This window comes from Ascaphus truei, chromosome 1 (assembly GCF_040206685.1).
Source record: "Ascaphus truei isolate aAscTru1 chromosome 1, aAscTru1.hap1, whole genome shotgun sequence".
NCBI classification, from domain to species: Eukaryota; Metazoa; Chordata; class Amphibia; order Anura; family Ascaphidae; genus Ascaphus; species Ascaphus truei.
Genome location: NC_134483.1, coordinates 508,838,166 through 508,861,709, shown reverse-complemented (window position 1 = coordinate 508,861,709; position 23,544 = coordinate 508,838,166). Strand labels below are relative to the sequence as shown.

At 37.2% G+C, this 23,544-nt stretch overlaps 1 protein-coding gene across 1 annotated transcript; it reads left to right on the top strand.

The window, feature by feature from the left end:
- The first annotated feature begins 11,607 nt into the window (after positions 1-11,607).
- Positions 11,608-16,467, top strand: LOC142465783 (homeobox protein zampogna-like). Its single transcript, XM_075570072.1, has 2 exons — positions 11,608-12,056; positions 12,997-16,467. Exons 1-2 carry the CDS (start codon positions 11,834-11,836, stop codon positions 13,542-13,544), a joined length of 771 nt encoding a protein of 256 aa, XP_075426187.1. The 5' UTR covers positions 11,608-11,833; the 3' UTR covers positions 13,545-16,467.
- Positions 16,468-23,544: the final 7,077 nt, after the last annotated feature.

Genomic DNA, 23,544 nt, shown 5'->3' with positions numbered 1-23,544 from the left:
TACTCCGAAATAGGGAAATAAATGTAACATTGCTATACTGGGAAACATAACTTAAAAAAGTGTGGTGAGACTGGGACATTAAAAAAATGCTTTAAATAGATTTCCATGCAAATCATTCTACTTTACTATTTGTTCATTGGCTGTTATTTTATTTCATATTTGCTTTTTGGGTCAAACACTTTGTATGTTTTATGTTGGTTATGTATTAATGTATGTAGAAGTATATCTAAAAGGTTGATCTATGCTATAACAATTGGACACCTGTAGGTAACAATCTCAATAACTCTCCCTTCCCTTGCAGCATAATGTCACCGTGTTACAGTAAATAATGTCCTGCATATGGTTTTACTCTTCAGTTCTGGAAGAGCCTTCAACCTATTACAGAATTACATGGTTAAAGTCGATATTGCCTGCAGGATTTTCCCCCCCCATTAGAATCAAACAAGAGACACAACATTAACTGCACATCCTATTACATTTGCCATTAGGTATGCCTATTAAAAGTGCAGTATGATTACATGCATTTATATCATAATGAATGTCTTCAAGAAGCATTCAGATACTTAAAATGTGTAACAGAGGAACAGTATAGTCTACAATCGCTTGAAGCAATGGTCCTAATCAATTGACCTTGATTGATCAAAGTCATGCAAGGTTTTATATTAAACGTAATGGGTACTTCTGGAGTTACTGCTCTTGCCCTTTAATTAATTACTACAAGCGTTTTGTAAATTATCCTTCTAATTAGGTTTGCTACTTCCTTTTATTATATCGAATTGGAATGCATAGCTGTGGAGTCTTCGCTGATAATGTCATTTGCATGTAGTAGAGAAGCACCCTAGGAGTAAAAGTAACCCACAAAAATAAGCCTGAATTACTAACCTGAGTGAAGAAAAAGAGGATGTCTGTACAAATACATCATCCACTTAAGTTAAATTAACTGCCTGGGTGCAGAGTGCGGCAAAGGTAAGTATGAAAGGGTAACATGAAGCAGTCACACCAGGTCTTGAAGAGAAAATATCACATTTATTTAGACATATCAACGTTTCGGCTCACTCTTGAGCCTTTCACAAGACTTAAAAAGTATTGAGAAAGGCTCCAATGTGAGCCGAAACGTTATGTTTAAAGAAATGTAATATTTTTTCTCCATAACAGTTTGTTCTGTATGTATGAGGGCTACAATTGAACTTCTGCTGGAGACCAATAATTAGCTAATAGCTGGGAAAGGTTCAGTGGGCTACATATAAATTATGCAAAAATAAAATCAATGACGTATAGGTATTTTTAAATTCTTTTTAAAATTTGCAATAGCAATATTTGCAAACACTGTTTATTGAGACTTGGAGGTTGTTTTGTTTCTCCTGTGTTGTGACTTCTGTTTCTTTTAAGAACTGTATCAATTTCTCTTTACCACCCCCACCCCCCATAATCATAATCTGTATCATTGGATTGGAGGACAAAAACTAAACAACAACTCTTGTCCCTGAGTACTCACTCAGGGAAAATATATCTTTTTTTTTTTTAATTAAAGCATCAAGCACTAACATTTAAACCCCTACATCCAGCAGCTCCATTAGTTTGGTTTAGGTGGAACTGCACCTTTAAAGCATGTTCACCAATTGTTCAGCTCCTGTTTTGGGGCGTCATATTTCCTAACTTGTTAGAGAAGCCGGTATGAGTTTCTTTCCAAGGTTGTCTATCTCCTGCAATGCAGAATTTACCATGGGGAGGAACTGAAACAAACTACAGTGTTCTATTGCTTGCTCATACTGTAGGCACCACTGAACCATCAGGATAAACTAAATGAGTTGTGTTTCTTTTTATAAATCTAATACTATTTTCTGCACCACTGTTGCACTAGTTTAAGTTGGGAAGCTTCTTACATTATTACAATAAATCTAAATGAATATAAAACTCAAAGATCAATGTTATATGTAAGAAAAAAACATGTCTTCGATCAATGCTGCAGCAGCAAATGCAAAGTTGAATGTACTTGTAGTCACATTTCCTATAAGCTTACATGTGTTAATATGTACATACTAATATTTAGTTTATTAAAGTCTCCCAACTGCAAAGATTGACATAGCCAGTCCAAAAGATTTGCAATAAACATGATGCTGTTTTATGTACTGATTATGCCCCAGGAGACTGTTGTAAATAGACCCCACATACATTTTTGTATCACTGCGGGATATGTACAATGGGGGAAAAATGGCAAAATCCTAGAAAACCATCCTGGTATACCTTGTGCCGCAATGGGATGCTTGGCCGCGGTCATGCGGCCGTGACCTAACTGTCCCTAACGCTCCAATGCCACCGCAACTCACAGCCGGGCACTTTGCCGCTTGACATTTGTCTGTGACCATGACGTCATCTTTAAATCCCTTTGTCGCATGGCCGTCACTCATGTCACTGCCGCTCCGGGTCCCACACACCAGCCGCTCTGATGATTGTAGTTATTAGTGACTGTGAAAAAAAAAATTGTAGATGCAAGAACACTACTCGTATGTAACAAAGACGCATACCTCAGCATGTATGGCAGCAGGGCCGTCTTAACAGCATTATAGGCCCCCAAGCAAAGCAGTGCACTGGGCCCTGCCTACACAACCCCAGCCGTTAATTGCCTCCCGCAAATCCGTTACAATATTCTGCTTAAATAGCATTGCAAGCAATTAAAACGGCAACATTTCTCTTGCGAATGCAGACATGCCAACTCTCTGCTACAAGTCATATTTTTTCTCCATCTTCCGAGTTAGCGGGAGATTTGAATGTGGAGGCTGGTGATCGGAAAATCAGTGTTAAATTCTGGTCTGTGCATAGGTTAGCATGTGGCCCCTATGCTCGTGGGGCCCCCGGGCAACAGCCCAGCATTAAGACGGCAGGTGTGAACGCTAAAACGGCCTCTAAGTAAATAGTCCCCAAAGTTGCTGCAAAACTGGAGAAACAAAAATGATCCCACATTTCTAAAAAAACAAAACATCCCATTGTATCCTATGGGACCTTTTTCTTTGATAACCTGGTTGCAATGTTTTTGCTCCAGTTTTGCATTTGTGAGACTTTTATATGTAGTCCTCGAAGTCTCTAGTTCTGTTGTATATATTCGATTATATATCATGACTTTTGGGAAATGACAAAATGGAAAACGGGGTAGTGCTACATATAGTCTGAAACATGTTTTATGATATTCTGTGGGGTCTATGTATCCAAGTCTAGCAGCTGCAAACCTGGTGCAACCAGACATGCCAAATAACAGGAATCCCTTTGAAACCAATGGGATTTGGTCTCATGAGAAATCTGGTTAATTTATTTTGCACCAGATGTGCAGCTAGAAGACTTTGATAAATAACCACACACACACACACACACACACACACACACACACACACACACACACACACACACACACACACACACACACACACACACACACACACACACACACACACACACACACACACACACACACACACACACACACACACTGCAACCACAGTACCTCAAAGGTCATTGGAGAGGCCTTCATCCAGCAGTGTATTGACAAGGGCTGCTGCTGCTGCTGCTGCTGCTGCTGCTGCTGCTGCTGCTGATGATGATGATGATGATGATGATGATGATGATGATGATATATCTCTTCCCAGAGTTCACAAATTACAACCATTAGATTGGAAAGGATTGTAAATTGCTTAATGTGTTGACCCCAACAGATGTATATTCATAATGCATCTTCTTGCACCAATTACCTTGACATTTGAATTGAATACAAGAGGGATAGGTAGACTATGTACCAAATCAAAAGTTAAAGCAATCCATCCAATTTATTTGCGTTTTAATTGTTTTCCAAGGTTGTCTTGATTTATTTATCAGCAGGATGATAAATTGAAGCAAATTGAGAAATGTTCTCTGCTTTTTAAATCAGCTAAGTGCTTGTAGTGTGAAGTAGTCTAAAGTTGTACCTTAACAAACAAAAAGCATTTCCATCATTTACTATAAAGCAATCCTATTTGTTGTAGTTGGGAGAGTATCTAGATCTACATAAAACACACGCTGTTTAATTAATTTGCATACAAATAAGAAGTTACAGCCACAGAGGGACACAGAAACAAATGACTATAAAGTGACCACAAATCTATTTAAAATAGTGTTTGGAAAATAGGGCTACTGTACAATTGATAAAGACGGATGAAAATACATGGAAAATGGATGGTGATTAATATTATTTAATAAAGGCAAACAGATGTTGAGTATACAGGCATCAGAATCTGCTATATATGTTTCTCACATATCACAAATTATATTTATTATTATGCTATATGATATGTTATTTGTGAGACCTGAATGTAAAACTACACCATCGGAAAATATTTGGTAGACAGCTGAATCAGACACAATCTCAATAGTTCAAGACACCCATTCATTTGTAATGCTTTTTCAAGTTTAACATTCTATAAAAAGTGTTTGATTTACCATGTTGATTTGTGATATTAAGCTAATTTATTTGAACCAAATTGAGTATTTGTGCTTTGATAACAATACCCTGCCTAAATATAGGCCCAAGCTTATAGTATTCAAAAGCTTACCAATTTCCCACTATTTTTACTTATATGCTATTTGCATTGTCATGTAACATTTTGGAGGTAATGTATTAAAGTCTCCCAGCTCTAATACTGGGGGGAAAGTCAGTGCAAGCAGTAGCACCAGATTTACCAAAGAAAACAAATTCAATTGAAAGCAAAAAGGGGGTATTTTTATCAAGGCAAAACTGAAGCAATTCCGTGCAAAACAATTGCCCTATAGCTACATAGTTACATACAGTAGTAGGTGAGGTTGAAAAAAGACATATGCCCATTGATTTCAACCTATGTTATATCTAGACCATACTCCTCCTATATTTGTATTTACAGTATTTTGATCCAGAGGAAGGCAAACAAAAACCACTGAAACATTTTCAAATAATGTCTCATAAGGAGAAAACTACGTTTCTACCTGACTCCAATAATGTCAGTCAGATTTCTCCCTGGATCAATATCTTTCCCATGTTTACTTATTTGGTATATTCCTGAATAATGCCCCATAATTACACCACATTTGCTTAAATACATACAGATGCAGCGGCCGTTATTCGAACACTTCACGCGTTGTATACTTCGGAATACCCACGTCATGGCGCGTGATTTCTTCCAACCTTACCACCTTAAGACGTGACTGCAGGCGAGTGCAGAAAATTACATTTTAGTGTTCTGTATTTTAAACACCTGAAATTAGCACAGTAGCACAATACTGTACACATTACAATTCATTTATTTCATTGCACACAAAGAAACAGAATCCATGAAATTCAAACAAAGCAACCGCGATAAACACGGGTGCCTGGGGCGATTGGCCGCGTTAATGCTGCGTGGAATACAGCAGAGCACAGGAAAACGATTCGGTGATTTGTTTCGAATAACGGCCGCTGCATCTGTATATCCCTGATAGTATTTGCTTTATTAAGTGTGGTGCTATGTGTTTTGCATCACTGTTATGGATGGGAGGCGTGAAACTTAAGGGGACATTTAGCAGAGTCCTAAGCTGCAAACTGGGGCAAAAAAAAAATGCACAACATTTATCAAGATAAACTTTCCAATTTAAATCAATGAGGTTTTCCCTTTAATACAGATGTAGTAAGCCTAAGTATCTTCTGTGCTGCTGCCACGTCTGGTCACGCAGCTATGGCGATTTTGTCACCAAAGGATTACCATGGTGGCGGTCCCATTCAGAAACATGGATCGCCTGCAGCTAGATCGCGCAGATACTGTCCCCAGCGCCACAGACTTTTGCTTGTTCGTCCGCAGCTCTGAGGACAGTAAGTCTTGCTACATCTGTACATTTTGCCCAGTATTTTTGCACTTGTTTTGTCCCAGTTTTGGACCTCGAAACTTTGATAAATTACTCTCTTATCCTTTATAGGGGTCTATGTACTAAGCCAGGGGGGTGCAAACTATTCGCGCTGCGCCCCCTCTGCTACTCCCCCCAGTGCTCGTGCCCCACCTACATTTCTTTCCGGCATGCAGGGGTCATGTGACGTCACGCCTTGACCCTGCGGCGTCAATTGACGCCGCATTTCCTTGGCGACGTGTCACCGAAGACCCGAGTGACAGCTGGTAAGTGAGTTACAGAGGCCTCACGCCTCCCCCGGCAGTTAATATAAATGCCTGGGGAAGAGCGCGGGGCTTGTAACCGCCCGTGCCGCCCCCCCCCAGCAAAATCTCTGGCCCGCCCTGGGGTGCGCACCCAACAGTTTGCACACCGCTGTAATAAGCAATGCAAATGGAATTTTTGCTGCAAATATGTATGATGCACAAATGTAAATGGCCTGCACTATAAAATGTGTACATTTGCATCAAAAAATTAGTTGAAACGTTCAAAAATGTATGCCAAGCTGAACTTGGCTGATAATGTGGTTAGTGCGGAATTGCTATGCTGGATGTAACTTCGATCTTTTGCTATATATGTTAACAAAAATTTATAATTGAATGTATAATTCTCCCTGTATGGCTATAAAAAAATTCAACTATTAAGTTCTAAAAAAAGAAACACACAAACTCTCTTTTAATTTAAATAGTATCGATTGTGTATGTGACACAATGCAATTGTAATTTTATACAACAACCTATGTGTCATGTAAATCACATAATAACCTTCATACAGACAGTCCTGCAAACATTTTATTAAGGTTTGTACTTCTTTTCTACACTACAATTTTGATGCAAAAAAATCAGCTCTCTTGGGATTTATGGAGAAGCAGCCAGTAGAACACACATCTAATGCCTTTTCTAGAAATAAGCTGCAATTTTATAATTGTATCCTTCTTTTGTGAAGTCTGAATTTACCGTGATGGTCACAATGAGCAGTTTGCCTTTCTGCCAAGGTTTACTATATAACTGTAAACTATCTTAACAAGCTCATTAATGTGCATTTTTTTTACTTGGACCTTTAATTACTGCAGTGGAGAAAGATACAAATTACAAACTGTAACCACATACTCAGGGCTATGTATTTAAGTACTCTGATGTGCACCGAGGCACACATTCAACTTATATTTTTGGGGATCCTGTGGCCGCTCCAGATTTCTTCTTTAGGCTCATCTGTCTATTATAATACCCTCTTCATAGACAGACGCAGAAAACAGGCTACAAAAGAGGATGAAAACAGCTTGATGCATTGAAGGTAACTAATCAAAGTCTCACAGCTGCAAAACGGGTGCAAAAATGTAGTAACAAAACTGCAGTAACAAAACCTTGGGGGCCCTGGGCTCTATGGAGGAAAATCATCAGGACTCTGGTCATTTTTACCCAAAAAGTGACTTTCACGAAATTAGGAACTGATTTTATTTTTCTTATTAATAACAGGTATCCTTAAAGCTAATGAAATGCAAAAATAATGTCAGTTCTTCAAAGTAGTAATGCTATTAACTGATATTCATGTCTTAGAGACACGTTCTCCAATACAAAGCACATGCGCATTGGTCAAACATTAAGGGGCATTAGTAAAGCAGCGCTATTAACAGAGATTTTAATTAGCGTTACCAAAAGGTAATGCAAATCTTGTTATAATATTGAGAATGTTTCATTGTTATATTTATTACATTTAAGTAAGTTTTCGCTTTACATACATGCTCTGGACCCATTGTGTAAGTTAATGCAGGTCATACCTGTAAATACATATTTAATAGTTATTGATGTACAATTAAAATTAAAATTAATGAAGCCTGGACTTTTGCTGAGGGGGTCTCCAAAAACATAATATAAAAGGCCTGTAGTTGGTGCAAAATGCCATTGCCTGTCAGGCAAGGCAAGAAGTATTAAAACATCTGCCCTGGCTCCCTGTGGTGCAAAGAGTTAATTTTAAGATATTGACCCTTATCTTTAAAGCTATCTATGTACTAGCCACCCCCGACCTTCAGAACTGCCTGATCAATTTCATCCCCAATCGGGCCCTGAAATCTGCCATTGCCCCTTAGTTGATTAACTCTTGGTTTAAGATCAATAAAGCTGGAGGGAGAGCTTTTTCAAGAACCACCCCAAGAATAAGCACCCTGTTGCTTAAAAAAATAAATCAGGAAGCTTTGCTTCCATTCAGATAGAAATTAAAAACCTTCCTTTTCAAACAGAGCTTGGCAAAAAGTGACCCTAATACACTAGCCACCAGCTATCCTGCTCCCGTTTGTATTTCCCGCCTTTTGGCGGTCTTCATCGTTGTTCCCCTATATGTTTTCGGTATGTTCTGGTTGTAGGCCTTGGATGGGTGTCCTCCTTATGTTTCTACATGCGCTCTAGTACTGAGTTTCTCGGTGAGCTGCGCATTAGGGAAAAAAAGTGAACTAAATAAATATGTATCATCGCCTAAATATTATCACAACATTCTTATGTTTTTGAAAGTTATGCTGCAATATACCAGCGACAGGCAGCGGCTATGTATTAATCTTCATTGCACCATTTTCTTGTACGTTGGTCTGAGACGATAATAGGTGCTTTATGGATCAAGTGAGTGGAGCTCAGGGGTTAGTTACATGTAAACATGTATTATTTGTCTTAACTCTGTGCCCAGGACCTACTTGAAAACTAGAGGTAACTCTCAATGTATTACTTCCTGGTAAAATATTTTATAAATAAATAATTTGCATGTCGGCACAGGTACAGCGTATGTATGAAGAAATGTGTGACTTGTGTTACTTTTGTTCACTGTTTTCTGCATTGATTTACCCTTAAAGATTGCAAAGAAAGAGTTTTCGTAGTGCAAAAACGCCCCATATTCTACAACACCAAAATACCTTTAATACATACATCATGAATCAAAGGCACATATTTATCTAAGAGAAGGTATTATATTGAAAGGAACTGGATTTTTAAATCTGGTGCAGTACTTGTGCACTGCTTTTGCCTCACTTTACAGCCAAGGGACTTTATAACATAACAATGTTCATAAGTCTTATGGCTGCAAATTCAGCAAAAACAAGCACCAGAAAAAGCAATTATATTCTATGCTTAGTAAATTTGGCAATACGGACCACGTAGATAGGAGCAGGAGCTCAGGTGGCGATAGCCAGCTGCAGACCACCCAATGAGATTGACCATTATCTGTTTCATGAACCCTATTTTTTCTCCTTTCTTCAGCACCAGAAAAAAAAAAAGTCTGTAGAGGTAGAAAGCTCTTGTGTCCACTGCTGCAGAAAGATTGACATAATTAATTACACAGTCAATGATGCCCAAGTAAGGCAAATAAAGAAAGATTGGTGGGTAGCCATGTTGATCTTTTCTTCCATCTGGTAATGTGACAAAAGAGGGAGAAGGAGTAATGGTGTGACACGTTTGTGGACCAACAGATACAAGCTTTCTAACATGTCAGGGTTTCTCATCTAGTAATGTCAAGCAGTGAAGCTATGTAATGCTACAATTGACAGAAGAAACATTCCTAAACCGACTTGATGGAAGTAGGCAAGAAAAAATAGGCCCTCTGTTGCTTTTTTTTACTCCTGTTCTGCGCAAGGAGACTTGTCTAAATAGACCCTTCTTATCTACATTGCTTTCAAGAAGCCATCTAACATAATATCAGGCATAATATCAGGAATGTATCAGGCAGTGCAGCTATTTCCTGCTACAATCAACACAAGAAACATTTTTAAACTGAATTAATTAAAGCAAAATGTATAAGGAATATCTAGACTTACTATTGAGCCCCTTCATACTTTTTTCTTTCTGTCCACACCAGAAGGTTATAATAATTCTCCATGATTGTCCATGGAAATTTTCATTTGATTAAAGTATATCTGACATCAGTTCCCATTTAAATACAGACAGTGGCAAAAGCTTTGACCAATGACCCTTTAGGTTTTATATTTTGGTATATATGTTACAAATAATATCTACATTTTTAAAATGTATTAAAAAAAAGCCACTACTAGGTGAATGTGAAATAAGGCAATGTTATTTATAGCTATATGGCAATCGCATATGTAAAGGACTACAGGAGTCAGTGATCTGCCATGTTATCCATCCCATACTGTAACTTCAAGCAGGGTGGAATACAAGCTTCACTGTCATTATACACTGTTTCATATTGGATTCCTTATATCTTTTTTCATATTTTATTAAACGATATAGAGAGAGCAAGAGGAAGGGGGAGAAAGTGAAAGAAAACACACACACACACACAATCCTGAACGATAGATAGATAGATAGATAGATAGATAGATAGATAGATAGATAGATAGATAGATAGATAGATAGATAGATTTTTGAGAGCATACATTTCTATTTTTCTTTAGGTTAACACCGGAGTTTTTTCATAGTTATGGATAATACTTTGTACTAGACGAAATTCTACAAAGTCCATGCTTCTTGGTCTGGCTTTGGTGTAAAAATATTAAATGCACCATGAACGCGATAAAAAAAATTCTGATTCAAGTTTTCAGTACCAACATTACTACTATTAATATATTAATCCATGTTTCTGCAGACATGTAAAATGTTCTATTTAAAGTTTAAACAACAGAGTATTGCCATTGATTTCTACTGTAATGGATGGATATGAGCACTTAGAGGTGAAGGAAAAAAAGATGAATTTCAATGTCTAGATCATTTCCCATTCTCCTTAAGATACGTGTATAGTAAGAAAAGAACGCCAATAGGGATTTACATTTTAAGAGGATTTGCCCATAGATACTTCATGGCGACAGAAATATTTCACATATTCATACTGCATATAGAAATTCAGTTTTGATTTCCCTATCTGTGTTGATTACATAAACATGAATGCCTAATAGTTATACTTAATCACATCATCCGCCTTCATGATCTTAGCTCAAACTTATAAATGATTTTAAATAATAAATGTGTATTTTTCTTAATCATTACCGTAGGATTTGTACAGCTGTATATCTACTCTACTGCTCAAAGTTTATACCATATTTTCGAACCAAACTAATGCTGAATGGAGTATGATTCTATGGTCCTTTAACTAATAAGATGCCATACAGTATATTGTTTCTGACATTTGTTTATGTCTGAAAATGAAAGTGCACTCTATAAACGTATTTTATTAGACAGAACACTATTGCAAAATACATATGTGTTGTGTTTAAGTACACTACACTATATAAAGGGCTTGGGTAAACACTGCATTTTTCATACACACTTGTTCATGTTTGATGACCTGATTATACTGTACTCAGGCAACACAAATGTATATTAGGGGAATTGTGGTCATTCTGTCAATGGTTTGCAAATTAATCTGTGACTGTGAGTAAAGTGTAAATGAAATCGGATCTATTTCCCTGACGATGTATTCATTCATCCAATATCCTAATTATATAAACAAAATAACCATATACTGCATTAGTCAATTTCAAAGCTGTTATCTACAACCTAGTTAACAAGAAAAAAATAAATACACCGCTTCCGATTCTGCACAGATTGGTAATTAGATAACATCTGCATGTTCATGAATCTAGGCAGATTCACATTTCTCTTTATTTCTCTTTTGATCTGTTTTTACCCTCTCCCACTTTACGCTACATTAGCCTTTGCAGTGTATTTCCAGTGCTGCCAGGGAGTCAGCCAGCGCAGTGCCCCACCTCTTCTCACTGAGCAATAGGAGAGCAGGCTGCCTGAGCTCTCTTCCTGTTTGTGGCTGGGTCTGATCATGATCATTTGGTGTTGCTGCCTGTGCTGCTGCGAGTCTGGTCACTGCCCAATGCTGCTTATGGGAGACAAGGAGCTGTATGTCTGATGCACTCTGACGGATCTCCTTCCAGATCACAACAGATCTGAACTGTGACTCAGGAACATCAAGTACCATGAGCAAAAGCGAGGATGTATGCAAACCAGTCTCTTTAAAGTTCACTATCGATAGTATATTGAAGCTAAACTCCAGCAGAGCAGATAGCTTCAAACCTCCAAGAGCCTTCATTGAGAGGTCAATAGCAGACAACAGGGAGGTCTTCAATCAGAGAGAGGAAGAGGAAGATGAAGACGATACAGCATTAGAAAATGAATCAAGAACCCGGTTTTCAACACACGGTACACATTTCTATATGCTGCTTTTTCCTTTGTTAGTTGGCATAATGTCTTCTGTATTGTATTCACAGGAATGCACTTTATATACATGACTGACCCTGGAAACTGAATGTATAGAGACGGGCATTAATTAGGTCACTCACTCGCTACTAAGATGTTCCTATTTACTGCGGTTACACACTATTTTCATATTTATTTAGGAGTCAGGATGCATTAAGTGTACAAATACTACCTATTGCTTAGCTTGTGTAAATGAACATGTTTTATGAGAGATTCATAGATTTATCTACATTTGCATTTTCTGCTTGATTCTTCCTCTTGACAAAGGATATAACGTATTCCTTAAAATGCACAATCAATTATTCACTGTCACGTGAGTTGTTGTTTTATAATATAGTACAGATTATAACTGTGATCTTTAAAACTCGACATTCCCACTTAGAGGGAGGGATACCAGGACATGTGTATTTAAGCAACACATTTCCATTATGCAAATCCCATATAATGTAGGGCATGAAAAATGTGACTGGAACAGCCGATGAAACATATGCTCATTTTGGGACATCTTTTTAGATGATGATTAACATTATTTTTAGATGGTGCAGTATAACAAATCTTCTTCACATGCTTATTGATTGTAATGTCACAGCATCAGAGCATAATTCCATACTTGAAACAGGCGACCTTGGGTAGCACATATGTGTGGTTCCTATTGCTTTTACATAATAATGTATCAGACATAAGTATGTTGGTACACATATAGATAGATACATCCAAAAACATCTTAGCTTCCTATATAACCAATTATACACGTATACATCTTAATCTGTTACAATACAAATATATATATATATATATAACAAAAACATTATATGCTACTTAATATATCGTAGGATTCATTTTGCTTTAACATTGACCTAAGGTTGTCATGTTTCCCTTGCAGTCAACAGAAATTGCCTTCTGACTTCCACACAAGGCCTCACTTACTGCACAGACCAGGCTGCCAAACGAAGAGACCTGCACAGCAGACCCGAGAGCCCTGACAGCCTGGATGATGGATCCTCCCCAGATAAAATCAGCAAGAAAAACAAGATGTTGGCAAAGAAGAAGACACGCACAATATTTTCCAAGAGTCAGATCTTCCAGCTCGAATCCACCTTTGACATGAAACGCTATCTCAGCAGCGCTGAACGGGCCTGCCTTGCAAACTCTTTGCAATTAACCGAGACTCAGGTGAAAATCTGGTTCCAGAACAGGAGGAATAAACTGAAAAGACAAATGTCCTCTGAACTGGAGGGTCCTATACCAGGAGATCAACCTGCTGATATCACCCAAGCTCTAGCCCTCCCAGTGATTTATAAAGACAACTCTTTCTTAAATAGATGTGTACTGCCAATGTCTTTCCCTTTGATTTACCATGGGAGCACCATTCCTTACCTTTGCTTCCCAAACCCAGGCAAATATTGCAGCCTTGCAGAAGGAGATGTATAATAAATGACATTATAAAGTAGAACTGCCTCATTGCAATTTAAGACTGATGAGTTTATTCGTATCTGCCTATTTTATCTAATGCCTATAGCATGTACACGTATTTTTGTACTCTCTCTTTCTACAATTCACTGCTTTCTTTGGAATTTCTTAATTAACTACGTCCTATGCAACAATACTTAAAAAAGGGATTATTTTTCCTGTAGGATCTTTGCACTTTTCAAAGTGTTGCTTATATCAATCACTGTGCTTCTAAAAAAAAAAAAACAATGTAATAGACACATCCTATTTAAAAAGCAGGCACAATTCTATCATTCAAAATATAAAGTGAAAAACCACATACGCCAATATAAAAATGTTTTTATATTTTACGTTTTTTTTCTTCACTACAGCATATCGGATGGATTGCAGTTTCTTTAGCATTTACTAACATGGAGGTGCAATGGTTTAAGTTATTTGAAATGAATAATTTACTATTTTAACCGTGGGTGTATCCTCATTATTAGTATTCTAGTCATTATTTTTAAGAACCAAAGAGAAGTGTTTCTCCCTGATTTTCTTCTTTGCTGTGAAAATATTTATGCTAACAAATGTTAGGTCTGTGAACAGTGGGTGAAAACCTGTGCTATAAATATGCAGCATAATTAGCTTATTTCTGTACATGTTATCTTTGAAAAATTGCTATCCTTTTTTACAATACTGTATATAATTGATAATCTTAATAACTACTTTTGGAAAATAATCTTCCTAAAAATAAAACGTGCTATTGATTTTAACATTGCACCTGTTTGTTTTACAGAACCTCACGAAACAAATATTTTCAATGTATTTTCCTAGGCTTTGAAACAATAACATGTATTTTACTTTAGTTTTGGGAAATACGTCGCCTGAATAAAAGTAGACAAAAAGTAGAAAAAGTAGTGACATAAAACACGTTTTCTGTCTTTGCAGTTGTTAGATCTGTAATGTGTGAAGGTTACTGATACATTTGCAGTAGGGTTTTCACGATATCCATTTGAGTTAAAAAGCTAAAATCAATGGAAAAAATAAGTGATGCATGTGATATTCAAATAATAGGACATACATTTTTGGAGGCTTTCCAATAAATACTATTAACATCAGCACAGGAGCATTCATTCTTTGAGATTAAAAACAAAATGACATTTAATATTTGTGGAAGTTTAACATATTTAATAAATAAGAGAATAACTACCAGATTTATTAACTAAAATACTGTAGGAAAAGCCTGTCAAAGGGAAAAGCAGAGGAGTCAACAACCCTCTTTTAATTACAGCAAAAGTATATTAAAGTATATTAAAAACTTAATCTTGTAAATCTCACATGCTGTTCACTGAACGAATTCACAGGTAATCTAAACTTCATTCTGATATTTATTTCGCTATTAAGGGGAAACTAATTGACTAATTTGACTTCTGATAATAGAAAGCTATAAAGTGAAGTCTTGTATCTTGTACAGGTGTAGAGATTCTAAATTACCTTCACTTTTTCTACTGTTGTAGAGACACACAAGTTTGCAACCTTCAAACAATGGAAGTACAGAGGTGGGCTTTGCTTTGCTCGTTTATGATATATCAGTTATGTGACACGTTAAGTAGTATTTACGTCACATAAAGTGCAGTGGGGCTGGGGTAATATAACTTTCAAGTGCGTGTTCAGTAAAATAACAAAAAAGTTATGAACAGATAAAGATACGATCATAGATTAAATAAACACATAGTTATACAATATCTGTAGGGTAGGAATATGAAGACAAATAAAGGCAATCTAATAAAATAACTATATTTCACAGTACAATTAAAAATAACTTGGAATTTTTTAAATAAGTGTGTACAGTTTTCATAAATCGTGGACTATTATCATGTGATAGGTTCCTACGCATTCCTATTTTAATATACAGTATATTTGTAAGAAAATTGAAGTCTAAGTGATTATTTTACACAAATGATTGAACTGTACAATATAAATTATTTTATCATAATTCTATCTAGCAAGTCAACCTCTTTGTTGTCTACACACTTGTCAGGTTTTTCTACCATCTTTTATAATCTCTTCATTACTAATGTATTTCCATTATCATAACATTCTCTATCGAAAATTGAACTGGATAGGTGTGTGTATTTTGCAGCAAATAAAAATAGAACCATTAAATACTGTTTTTTTTTAGCAACATATATTGATAAATTCCAGGCTCTGGAGTATTTAAATCACACATTTTAAACCATGCAGATCTTATGAAAATGTAAGCACAATTTCAAGGACAGTCATATAACTATCCAATGTTCAAAGACAATTGCAGTGACAACACATATCAAAGTGTCAAATATATAACATAACACGTTCAAACAGGTGAATACTTGGATTCGTCATTTAAATGCTTTACTTTTACAAGAGGTTTAATCTTATAATTCAACAAATCAATTCACTTAATGATTATTACTGTAATTTAAAAAATAGGTTAACGGGTTTTCATTCTTTAAATTAGTGCCTTAAAATATTGTCCAATTCTTCCAACTAATAGTGTGCAGATTTACTATTATGTAATAAAACTTTATAAAAAAAATAACTCTAAGTTTTGCTCTGCTGTAACAATATAATTGTTTGATTAATGTAGTAGAATGTTAAAGGTAGCAATTACATTTGTAATAAAGATTTGTTCAATTGTGTTTGACCTCTACATTAATTTGGATCATCTGTCTTTGGATAATATCCATAAGCCTTACTACTGTAATGTTTAATGAAGCAAATAAGTTGACTCCACTTTTTTTTTTTTTTTTTTTTTTTTTTTTACCTACACCCTCTTGTGCTGTGTATATGAAATAATGTGCCTGGCAAATGTACTGCATGTGCCAATATGCACGTTAATAATTACCTTGGCGTGGCAATTTCAAACTTTTCGGGTTTTCCTTTTTTTTTTGTTGGTATTATAAATATAATTAAACACTCACAAATATGTAATGCAAATAAAGGGCAACCCCTGATACTGTATTCTTAAATGTTTGTTATAAGGTCGTTTTTCAGAAGTCCAGGGTAATTCTAAGTATAGTTGATTTTATAACAACATTCCAGTGTTATAATTAAGCACTCCATAGATATTTGTTATTAGAGATGATCAATTTTCTCCTCAACAAATCGTGCTTTCGCTGCTTAATTATTCAATAAACGAGGCCATCTTTTATAATATAAAACAATTAAAAAATGACTGATTTTCTGTGCCTTTAAAAAAAAAAAATTTTGAACGGGATTGCAACTCAAGAACATGTTCAAAATACAAAAGGTTGACCCTTCACATAAGACCATTTCATATCTGATTAACATATTTTAATTGTTATTTTCTGATGTTTATACTTAACTAGAAGCTAGTCAATCACTATATTGTTTTTAAAGGCAAAGGATGTGCATCCATGTCACTGATGGTAAACGGGCCCCTGGTATGAAGATAGAAAGAGGCAGTGTAAGACTCAAGTGTAATATTGATAGTGGTAATTTAATGGGTCACGTTTTAGTGACTTATTGCCTTAAAAAAAATCAGACAACGATTTTTAAAATTATTTTTGAAAGCTTGAATATGTTCATATACTGTACAATAAGGATTCTTAGAGGTAGGAGTTCGTGTTTTCCTATTCTCCTCTACCCCAATGAGAACTAAACTGACTAATGCACAGCTGGAGGACTAGCTTTAAGAGTGAAAGGATATTTAGCAATTAGCATGCAGTCAGACAAAAGGCTGAAGGTTACTGGGGCACCTTAACAGTTGACATTTTTTACAATATTTCCAAGAACATTTTTGACATTTTTTAATGCATATGTATGCATGCCTTATTTAATGATGGTAATCACCAAGATCTAATCGTTACATATGTCAAATATAAAGGGGTAGACTTCTGCCAAGCAGAAGAATATATATTTGAGTTTTTTAAAAAAAAAACTATTTATTTTCTTTTTATAATTCCAAGTATTTCAGGGAGTGCTACAGAAAAAACGGAAATGAGAGAGAGGTGGTGGGAGGGGAAAATAGAACAATTGAGTTGGAATTAAAAACAATACCATAGATTTATAATGAAAGAAAAACTGCTCGAGAATTTATGAGATTTGAAGAAACAGTTTTCTTCAGGATGGGAACTTTTCATCATATGTAACTGTACTAAGCCATGGTTGCCACATTGTGAGGAATGGTTCCGGACAGCAATCACTTTCTACATATCTAAGAAGCTTCTAATTTTTGAACTGTGTTCAACAGAGCACATAACATTGGTCAACACACACACACACACACACACACACACTTTAACTGGTTTGGCTCAATCTGGTGCGCCCCATTCCTGCTTGTCTGGTGACCAGTGATCCTATGGAGTTTCAAGGGTATATATAGCTCACCCAATATTCTAGAAGCAGGTTCATCAGAGTTCTCACTGGGGTCTTCACTGTGAGTCCTATACACAGATTGGTGTGTTTAGTAATATGTATTAAGAGGTGTCCTATCATCTTTTATTGTTTTCCAGTTAGTACCCACCATACCTCCTTCTATCCCCATACGTCCTTCTCCAATGCCCCATAGCTTTTCCCCTCATTCCTTTTTCTCCCCGTACCTCCTTATCCCTGCTCCCTCCAATACCACTTTCTTCCTCCCTCCCAATAACTTATTCTTTCTCCTACCAAAACCTTAATCTTCTTCCCCCAATACCTTCTCCTTCTTCTCCTTCGCCTTCTTCTCCCTTCCCCAATAACTTCTTCTTCTTCTCCCTTCCCCAATATCTTCTTCTTCTTCTTCTTCTTCTTCTTCTTCTTCTTCTTCTTCTTCTTCTTCTTCTTCTTCTTCTTCTTCTTCTCCTCCTTCTCCTTCTCCTTCTCTCATTCCCAAAATGTTTTCTTCTCCCTTCCTCAATACCATACCCTTCTCTTCTTCTCCCTTCCTCAATACCCCTTTCTTCTTCTCCCTTCCCCAATACCCTTTTCTTTTTCTCCATTTCCCTAAACTTTTTTTTCTTTCCCCTTCCTCCATACCTTCTTCTTGTCGCCTCCCCAATAACTTCTTCTTTTTCTCACCCCCATACCTTCGTCTTCTCCTTCCCAGGCCCATGCCCATCATTTCTTTCCACCCCAGTGCTTCTTTCATTTGTCATGGGCCCCAATACTGTATCTATTGGCGGCCCTGTCTGGCTGCAGTGGAAGCATTGTATGTTAAAAGACAATGGGAAAAGGCAAGGTTGTGGATCTGTCTGAGACATGTAAATGTGTTCACAAATTTTATTTTTAGTTGCTGTTGTTCAGTGGAGGGTTTTTGTCACTTCTTTACTCACCATAACTTTCATTGTATCTGGTTGTAGCCACTACCAGCTTCATATTACAAACTAATAAACAATCTTCAACAGTGATGAGACCCAAAAGGTTAAAACAGATTACAAGTGGGGCTGTCATCAATGTTGTCTATTTAGTCATCAGATTAAACAGTAATTACACAGATTCCCTTTATCAAAGGAAGGCTGGTCTTAAAAGTATCCATCGTTAATGGAAGAAAAGACACAAAAAAAGGTGGGACCAAGCTGCCTGCTTTTTATCAGAGGAAAAAGTTTTGGCTTTTAAAAGGGGTTATTGTGAATCTATAGCTAGAATTCATCTAGAGGGGTGTTGTATTGGTAACACATGATTTTTTTTGGTCTTATCATTTTGTAAAACTGTTTGCATTTATATATTGATGTTTTTGTAAACTTTCTTTTCTGTATCAAGCACTACACTTTTTGTATTTTTAAATCTAACGTAATAAGTAGAGTCTTTGAGCTCTAATTGAACCTAGTATCTTTTTGAAGAGACATATTTTGCTAAATTGGGGTTTGCTTGAATTACATGTTTTTTCTAGTATAAGGTGGACCTGGTGGTGACTGTATTATTTGGGAGTAGTATGATGGTTTTGGGGAGGTGAGTTAGACAACAATATTAACTAATATTTGACATGTACAAATACCAAAAGGTTTTAATTTCAATTGTATCAATCAGGTATGCAATTTGATGCCAATTATTTCAGAGAAGGAATTATGCATCATATGGGTTTGTATTTCTTTTTAGCACTACAATTTTGAGCAAAAAAAGTATGTAAAAGACCCTGTCAGTACATAGACTCCAAAGCCTCCCAACTGCAGAAGCAAACAAGGCATCATATGTATTAAGAAAATTCCCATTTTATCATATGGGACATTATTCCTTGATACATCAGGTGCATTATTTCCTCAACTTGTGTCCCTACTTTTGTACATAACCACATAATATTACAGCAAAATCCTGTTGCAAAATGTAAAATACATTTCGTAAAACACTGTTGTTCTAAAATCGCCCTTTTTGTTACACTTAAAGTACATTTTTTTCCAGCACTTTAATTTAAAAAAAAAAAAAGGAATTCTATTAATACATTGTTAATTTTTTATTTTTTTTATTAAATCTTTCATTTGGCAAAAAGAAAAACCCAGAAAATTACTGTCACTGATTTTGCTGATTTTACACAAAATGCCCTGGCCTACAAATATGAAAAGCATGCCAGTTATTTCAAATGTGTGCATCTGTCAGTCTTGGCAACAGTTAGACAGTATATCTCACATTTTGTAAGATTTCCTGGTGAATAGGCATTTTTTTGTGTTGTTTTATGTACTTGGTGCGGAGGATTTTGGAATTGTACTAATGAAAAGCTCACAAAATCCTCTAGCACAAATTACTTTCAATGTAGACAATTTTAAGCCATGTTGCTAAATATGGAATTGAATCTCTGATTACAAAATGCTCTTATAACTATATTGATATCCAGAAGGAAATTAATTGCACCGTATGGACCATTCACCTTAAGAAGAGCTATATTTAAACATACCTTAATCATCTGTAGAGAACAGGGTCCTATTCTAGTAATAATGGAAGTGCAATTCACTTTCTCTTCTCTAAATCCATGCTTGACCCTTTGCAATCTGGTTTCCCCCCTCTACACTCCAATGAGACAGCACTAACCAGTTTCAAATTACCTAATCTAAGATAAAGCTAAGGGTCACTTCTCCTTACTAATTGTCATGGATCTCTCTGAGGCCTTCGACACTGTCGATCACACCCTTCTCTGGAACAATCTCCAATCCATTGGCCTCAATGACACAACCTTTACCTGGTTCACATTCTACCTATCCAACAGCTCCTTCAGTGTTTCCTTCTCTGTCCTTGGACTCCCTTATCTTCTCACTCTACGCCTCCTCTCTTGCCAAATGAATACAATCTTTTGGCTTTCAGTGTCATCTCTATGCCGATGACCCCCACATTTACCTCTCCTTCCGTGACCTCTCCCTCTCTCTCCTGTCCTGTGTCACTAACGAGAGAGAGAGAGAGAGAAAGAGAGAGAGAGTTTCAATTTAGTTGTGTCTCCAATTGTATATATATATCCCCTCCTACATCCCTGTGCAACAAAAGGAGCCTACCTGAGGAACCTGGCTGGGATATATGCAAAGTGTATTTAAAGTCCCCTCCCTCACTTCATAAAAGGATTTATTTCCATACCAACTATATAGAGTTGATAAGCCTACAGTACCAACCCAATAATTGGAATTTCATCAGACCCAACAGGACTAGAACCCACAACAACTGTTTTTTTAGGCAGCAGCTCCAGCAGTGTGAACTGCTCACTGCTCCAGTAGTACTGCTCACTGCTCCAGCTTTTAAGATGCTCACAGCTCACACATGTAGCTTATCTAGCTATTAGCATATCTCACAGGTATCTCAGGTGTGCTCCACAAGGAATAGTAAACTGTCAACCAGGAAGTGGAACAGGTCTGCTTTTAAAGGAAACCAGGGGACGGTAGCTACTACAGCTATGAGCACTCATTTTGGTGCTACATGACAGATCTGCCCAAATGTGGCTATGGTATAACAGAGAAGGGACAAACAATATTCACTGTGCCATCTGCTAGAGTGGCAGACACATACTGAATTGAAATATTTTATTTTAAAATAAATACAACTCTACACAATGCAGGAAGTGATAACATTTGATTCCCACAGCGTAAAAAGGGTTATTTGGTTGACAAGTCTAAGACACCTTAAGAATGGGTGTCAGAACCAACCGGACTGGAAGCTGAATCCACACAACCTCTGTTATTCAGAACAATAGATGTTGAGCTGTGTGAGCTAAGCCAGCTGATGGCTAGCATCACTATCAGAGTATACTTAGTTTTGAGCTCTCTTTGAGTGCTCATACCTGCACAAAGCACTATATCCTCTTCAGGGATTGAAAAGCATATCTAATAAACAGTCTTCTGCCATGAGACACCTTTTGGTGCGGGAATACACCTTACAGTCCATTTATTCGAATAGTTATTAATGTATTTTAAGTGTGCTGAAATTCTACTTTTATTCTATACAATAGATAGATATGTAGCCCTTGTATCCCCCCCAAGTGAGCATGAGGGTATACTGTAAAGATGCTACTGATGCTGCCTTTACCTGTTGTTCACATGGGCCTAAGCCTCCACCATGGGGTGCCCAGGGTGATATAATACAATACTCTCGGCGCAGCGCCTCCACCTGTGAGGGATGCCAGCGTAGTGGGAGGAGCACATACTGTGTAAACATAAGCACATACTGTGTAAAAAACAATAAAATGTACTGACACAGGATTAACTCTTAACGCTCTAATGGTCAATAATAGGTACAACTACCCACCAAGTGTTTAAATAATTAGGTAGATCTTAAGAGGTGAGTTTGGGATGCCCCTCCCTAAATAAAGATTAGAAACTTTGTGAGTATGGTCTTCACCATACAGTTGTGTGGGAACACGTCATGCCACAATCAAAAGAAATCTCTGCAGATCTCAGAAGAGCAGTTATTGATGATCATCAGTCTAGAAAGGGTTACAAAACAAGTTCTAAGAATTTGGACTCGACCAATCCACTTTCAGACAAATGGAGAAAGTCCATCATTGACACAACCATGAATTCTGAGAAAATTCTAGGGGAGAATGTCAGGCCATCTGTCCGGGAGCTGAAGCGAAAGTGGGTCATGCAGCAAAACTATGATCCTAAACATAAAACAGGTGTAACGGTTTTACGGGCCCCCACCCAATCTCACATTGGCCTCTGTGGTCTACTGGCCCCAATATATGTCTGTGTGATATGTGGTGCACCTGCTGGCAACAGGACTCCGGAGTCTCCCGCTTGGTTGGTATGGGGAATATCACCATGACAGGCGTCTGAGGTAGTGTGCTCGGAGTCCTACTCACATTCGGTTACAGCGCCTCCACCCCATCAGGATCTCTGCGGCAGCAGGGGAAGTATCTGATGGGGAACTCCTCTCAGGTGCAGCCTTCTGTGGAATAACTTCACTCTCACACAGAAGGGATCTTTTGAACCAGGGCATCTTTAATGACATCTTCATAGGCAGACTGCCCCTCATCGCAGTTGTGCTTAGCCGCTCATCTTGTTGAGGAACCCCCCTTCAGAAGGTTCCTTCTCTCTTAATAGAGTTGGTTCACATCTCCCCTAAGGGAGATCACAATCTGTGCCAGGTCCCTGGTCACAGTGTGTAGTTAGTTTGCACTTGACTCTGACAGCCTTGAACTGCTGCAGACACTCTGGTAGACTACTTCAGAACTGGAACAGAACCTCTAACTTTAGGCAGTGTTGTATCTTATATAACCTCCAGAAACAAACCCACCTCTGTGTCACAAAGCATGTTGTCACTTCCTTTGTTACATATGACACCTCACCAGGGTTTGAGGGCAAACCTCCATGATTGTTGCAGGCAACCCTGCATACTTACCAGGCTTACTGCCAGCATGAGAAAGAGATGTACACCATTTTTACACTTGGCTACAATCTCCCCCTGGTGGAACCCAACGTCCCCGGCTGGGATCTAAATTTGTGGAACCTTCGTCCAGGTAGCACTGCAACACACAACAACATCACAATATTTATCATAGATTACATTATTTCAACACCCACACATTATCACTGTATTAACATAATTG